General features: G+C 37.6%; 2 protein-coding genes across 8 annotated transcripts in view; both read left to right on the forward strand.

Moving 5' to 3' along the window:
- nf1a (neurofibromin 1a) overlaps positions 1-5532 on the forward strand; it is a 77434-nt gene extending 71902 nt beyond the window's left edge. For 2 of the 6 annotated variants that reach the window (XM_079611301.1, XM_079611302.1), the window contains 4 exons: positions 173-389; positions 839-916; positions 1420-1473; positions 3295-5532. In XM_079611301.1, coding sequence (XP_079467427.1) covers positions 173-389; positions 839-916; positions 1420-1473; positions 3295-3437 — 492 coding nt within the window. In that variant the 3' untranslated portion in view covers positions 3438-5532. The remainder of the gene's footprint in view (positions 1-172; positions 390-838; positions 917-1419; positions 1474-3294) is intronic. The other 4 variants (XM_079611303.1, XM_079611305.1, XM_079611304.1 and 1 more) reach the window with 2 other exon arrangements.
- vezf1b (vascular endothelial zinc finger 1b) overlaps positions 1-6186 on the forward strand; it is a 534049-nt gene that overhangs the window by 519427 nt on the left and 8436 nt on the right. The window lies entirely within an intron of this gene.

The following is a 6186-nucleotide window of genomic DNA, read 5'->3' on the forward strand; positions in this document are numbered from 1 at the left end:
GACAAATGTGTAGCCTATATTATATATCAAATTCAACCCGCCAAAGTGGCATAGTAGGAGTGACCGTGTTACACGCCACTGTTGGCGGGTGTTAATGTCAAGCCCTGCTTAGGACCATATATGATAACACTAAATGATTATTAATCACACACCTGCTTTTACTCCCCAACAGCAAACCCAAATTCCAGACTATGCCGAGCTCGTGGTTAAATTCCTAGATGCTTTGATTGACACCTATCTTCCTGGCATTGAGGAAGAAGGAGGAGAGGAGTCACTGCGCACGCCCACCTCTCCGTATCCGCCCACCGTCCAAAGTCAGCTGAGCATCACGGCCAACCTCAACCTGTCCAACTCCATGACGTCCCTCGCCACCTCACAGCACTCACCAGGTCAGTGCTCACTTCCTGCATTGCACGCACACTCATTCACTAATACACACACGTAGACGCAAATTAGCCAGTAGTCGCTCACTTACCTTCACACATCGTGTGCTACTCACACCTGCTCACATAATCGTGATTAGTGAGCCGTGAGTAACGATAACGCTAACGCATTTAATGTCACTGCAACATTCCCTAGCATTCAAAAATAACACCGTAACCGCTGTAGCCACGCTGCTGTTTGCCATCGCAGTTGTTAGCGCTTTTCTGTCTGCTCTCATATCTAAAAGCATCGCCAGTTGACCGTTTCTCTGGTTTCGCTAGATGTTGCAAGACTAGACCGTGCAGGGCTTTGACAGTGGTTGTGTGTGCATTTGACACCTTTGCTTTGCGTTTGTATCTTCATTAACCTCACTGCATTCTGTCTCCTTTTCATTGGGAATGTGCTGTCGGTTCAGAGGGCCCTATAGTTTATAGACGGTCCCCAACTCTCTCCCATCCACGAACCACAGAGGAGGTGCCCCCGAAAACAGCTGGTACAAACCTAAACTATAGAGCTGTGTTGGGCAATTAATGTCCAGTTCTATAGTTTGCGAACTGTGGTAACTTATTTAAGTGCCTATTTCTTGTCTTTACTTTTTTCAGTGGTGGCAGTGTGATACTATTCAGTTTAAATTGGCCGTTAAATAGTCTATATTCATACTGGAGAGGTATTTCTATATGCACATATATGTAACGGTAGTCATTAGATGATCCAGCAAGCACTTAAGTGAATGTCTAAACCACATTCCTTCTCACTAATTTCTCCTTTTGATATCAATTTAATCTGCATTTTGAGCTAATATCAACTGCTTTTTAGCTTCACTGTTCAGCCGAACATTAAGAGTAAAATGCAGTCAGAAATATCTGTAAGCTGCCATTTTTTATTATTATTTTGATTTCCTGTTTCTTCCATTCATCTGTCCTTCCTGTCCTCTTTTGAGTTGTGAATGTGTCACTCATGTCTTTTTTTTTTCTTTTCTACTCTCTCTGTGTGAAGCCTGTCTGCCTTGCTCTAAGTCGGCTGTATTCCCACCTCACCTCGTCCTCCCAGGTACTCATCGACCTCCGCTGTGTGAAAAACAGCCATTCGTAGAGTGTTTGAATTGTAAATCTGCTGCTGGAGTCAGTAGTAGATGCTACTGTCAGATCAAAGCAAGAGGGGCTACTTTAACAGGAACTGTGAAGAGAGATCACAAGGGCCTGGTATTAAGCAAACACTCACATACACAGCTGAGGACAGCATTTTTTTTTTCACGGTCTAAAAGCATCGTTAAAGGCTTTTCACACTTGAAATTGTTATGCCAGAGTGCCATTTTTAACCCTTAGTTAGCGCTTGGAGACTTTTTTTTTTTTTTTCACATTTATAATTAATATTCGTTTAAAAAAAAGTTTTAAAATGTATCATTCTTATTTTATATTCTACATATAAATACACTGCTTGGCCAAAAAAGTCGCTGTTTGGATTGAAATAGGCAAATGCTTAAGAGTCTATGATTGGATCATTATTGCAGTGATTATGTTTCTAGCATGTTATATGTTTGGCAACAGTTCTTTTAACCCTAGTTGGAGTCATTTTGTCAATACAAGATCTTGACCAAAAATGTATGAACAAATAACATCACAACATTTATTTCCAAGAGGTGCATATTTTTTTTGGTCAAGATCTTATATTGACAATACAAGAGTCCAGCTCTCTTTAAAGTAACATACGTGTTCTTTTTATGTTTATTAGAGGTTGAACTTAAATCAAATACTGCCAAACTGTGCTTACTACATCTGAATAGGATGTCCACTTCATAAATTCTATGAAAATTATGGAAATATATGGTTCAGATCACTCAAACCATATATAGTAATGGTGGCGTCCTTATATGGTCAATAATGGAGCTTGGTTGTCATCTAGTGGAAAAGTTTGGCACTGCGCCCAACAAAATCTTTCTGAAAGCTAATTTTTAGTGACAACCTAAAATTAAAGATTTTCTTGGTTTTAGATTAAAAAAATAATAATAATGTATAAGATATTTTTCTTTTTGACTTATATGATTTATTTCACTTCTACAATAATCTGCCAACCAATTTAGGACTATATTCCGAATCATTCTTGAATTACAACCATTTAAGTTTGGATGACAACTAAGGGGTTAAGAAATTAAAAGCTAAACACTCCATCAATTAGGGTTAGAAGAACTGTTGCCAAACATATAACATGCTAGAAACATAATAATCACTGCAATATTGATCTAATCATATACACTTAAGCATTTAAATCCAAATTTTATATGAAATTTGATATTCAAGGCAGTTTATGGTTTGCTGTCTATTACAGAACCGCTTGGTTTCTTTGTTATATACTTTTGGCACCCACAATTCAGATTTATCACGAGCAAGGCACCATAACCCAAGGTTAAAATCTCTGTTAACAGCCTTAAAAGTGGGAAATGTTAGATACATTTACCCAGTTTTAAACAGTGTGAAAAGCCTTTTATAGTTTATTTTATTAAAGTTGGGGAATTTGAACCTATGAGAATAGTAATGCTGATATTGACCTAATAATGTACACAAGAACAACAGGCACATTTTAAAAGCACACTTATGTCTCACACTTGTATGTGATAATGTTGTGCACTGAGACACCTACTGATCAGTACGTGTATTTACAGCCAGACTCCAATGTCAAAGCATGTCTAATAAAATCTGACGCTTTAGGTATTGTTTTAAAATATTTTGTTTACATTTTATGCATTTAGATAAAATAAAATAAAAGATTGTGAAGGTAATTGATTCAATTTGAGGTTTTAGATAGGAAATAGGCTACCGGTGTTGCACGCAAGGTTGCGATTCACTGATGTTACATAACATCTCTCTCCTGCAGGCATAGACAAGGAGAACGTTGAGATTTCTCCCACCTCGAGTCTCTCCACCAGTGGGCGAATACGACACGGGTCAGCCAGCCAGGTACAGAAGCAGCGTAGTGCAGGCAGCTTCAAACGGCCGAGCATCAAAAAGATCGTCTGAGAAGCGTTTCTACCTACTCCGCGGCCATCGTTCTTCTCCACGAATCCTTTTTGCTTTCCCTCGTCCCGTTTAACAAGGTTCTTGCATTGAAGAACCGCTTGAGTGTTTGTTTGTTTTATACCAGGTGAAGCTTGCCACACACTTGCCTAAATGAACTTGTTCGGAGGATGCACTGAACTCTCCGTGTTGCACTCAACATCAAAAATGTCTTGGGACTGACCACATTGAAATGCTAAATTGAGGCGTCCACTCTTCGTTTTGCACAAACTTGAGATCATGTCCTCAACGCATACATGAGAAACTGATCTGATTAACCACTACAGCAAACAGTTGACCAACCGCGTGGAGACTCGCAGGCTCTTTATCTCGGCTTGACATCCGGCCTTTTAACCATTGAGTCCCGGACCCGCCATGGGATGGATGTGCGGCCTGACTTGTCCTGATATCCACAGGCTTGAAATCTGGATCGTGATCCAGGTGTATACACAGAAAGATTATATGTGTACTATACTATTGACGATAATAACGATCACATGTTTTGGGTTCTTATTTTATCCATTGTGTGCCTTTGTCAGGGTTTTCAGCTGTGTATAGTTTGTAAAATAGGCAAGACCTTGCTAAGGAAGGGAAAACAGGTACTAATTATGAAAACATGTCGCGGCTTTAACATTTACCATATTGCTCATGCGTCGCTATGGTGTAAACGGTACCATGTGACCATGAAATATGAGAATATCATATTGCGGCATCTAAATATTTATTCTGTAAATGTAGATAATCCTTTCGGAGATCACATGAAGGTTTACGTTGCGATCGTTATATCATCGGTTGTCGAAAACAATTCTAGCAGAGCAACGGATGAGTATGTATCCGTATGTAGTATTTTCCCAAAATGCACAAATCAAACACGACAAATTGGCATTAATATTCATCGTCTCACTGTGGTGCAATATGTTCTTTTCTTTTCTTTTTTTTGATTCGTTGAACACTATGTGTGTACAAATTGCACATGATTTAAGTGTGTGATCAGGAAATATCCGTGCACACTTTTACCTTCCCCTGTTCCCGTCTCACTAACGGCTCACATACGGCACAGAAATCCCAATCCCACCACATGCTGACATAGTAACATTGCACCAAAGACTAGTTTGCAATATTGTGAGGGGAAACTGTTGTGAACTCCATTTTGTACATTTTTACGTCTGTCTTGTCTATGTTGTATGCCTTAAAATAATGATTTCTTCCATACAGTTCTCACTAGCTTTGTAACAATGTTTGTTTTTGGCATTTAATTGAATCGTTTTCTCACTTGGCACCTAACCAGTGAATCGCAAAGTTAACCAATTGTGCCATTTAAGTTTGAATTAAGCAGTTTGCAGGGCTTTACAATTTATGTAACATGGCCGTTAAAATTGAAGTGGCCGTTTTTTGTGTGCAATATTTGTTTTCTGCATTTTTCAGCCATTATTATGTCGATCTGTAAATCTACAAGGAGGAAATGGTAGTGTACCTAGTGACAAACTCAAAGTACATGTGTTTGCTCTTTGAAATGCTTATTAAAGGGAAACTTGTATTACTAAAGAAGGGTACCTGCCAAACGTTTGAGGACGGAATATTTATGCATAATTTTAATTTGATGTTTTTGAAAAGATTGTTTTGGAATACATGAGTACCAGATGATTCACACTTAAAACTGGGACCAAATCAATGTCATTTTTTTCCATTTTATTTGTAGATTTATTTTTACATTTTTGTTTGTTTTACAGCCGTACTCCTGCAGATCCCAAAATTTGCATTCATCCTGACTTTTGGTTATTTTAGGGCACTAAGTAGATTTCAGATCAGTGTTTTGTTATGATCAAAAATGAAACTTGAAATGTTTATTCCTGTCGTAATGGTGAATTTCGCATCAATCAATGTCAAATTTACACTTTTTAAAATGCAAATTGAAAATATGAAGGAACATAAATTACCCAATCGAGTGTTCGAAGTGTAAGATTTGCCTTTTTTGCGTCCATTACTCTGAATAACAAGAATATAACTCCTTTCTCTTGAATCTTAGATGTTGCATTGCTACTACCAATCTAAAACTGACCTAATCTGATACTTCAATACTTTAAGACAATAATGAAGGCACAGTCTTGACTGCCATGGCAGCGGTTAGACACACGGCATGCCCCTAAGCCTTTTAAATTGCATATGTAATTAAACTCATCATAAACAGACTTAAAAAGTGGTTTATTTTATATAATTCATGATGTGTGTTTGATGCATTTGCCAGATTTTTAATTGCATTGGTCATCTGTAAACAATGTATCTGTCACCTGTAAATATGTTTGTGTAAAATTGGAAGGTATATAAATACAAGTGTAAATATATGTGATATTGTATTACTTGCTTTTTTGTAAAGCGGTTAGTTGCTGTACATGTATAACATGGCAATTTAATTATACCAGTGTTCGTAATAAAAGTTTCCCTCAACCCTGTTACTGTGCCGTTCAATGTGAAATCTTTGTTAGTTCTCTCTGGGTTTTACAAAGGCCACACAAAAAAACATTTAAATGCCAAAAATATAAACCAGCATCAGATTTTTATCATATTGAAAACCTGAAATCTGTGTGATCATCAAAAGTTTTGGTAATTTGAAGTTTTGGCAGTTTTGTGTTGAAAAATGTACATGAAATCTTAACTATAACCTCACTTTTAGGGCAATGTAATGAAATCTAAATTCAGAAAATACTCTGTGGCT

Source organism: Phoxinus phoxinus (genome assembly GCF_949152265.1).
Source record: "Phoxinus phoxinus genome assembly, chromosome: 4".
In the NCBI taxonomy this organism is placed as follows: Eukaryota; Metazoa; Chordata; class Actinopteri; order Cypriniformes; family Leuciscidae; genus Phoxinus; species Phoxinus phoxinus.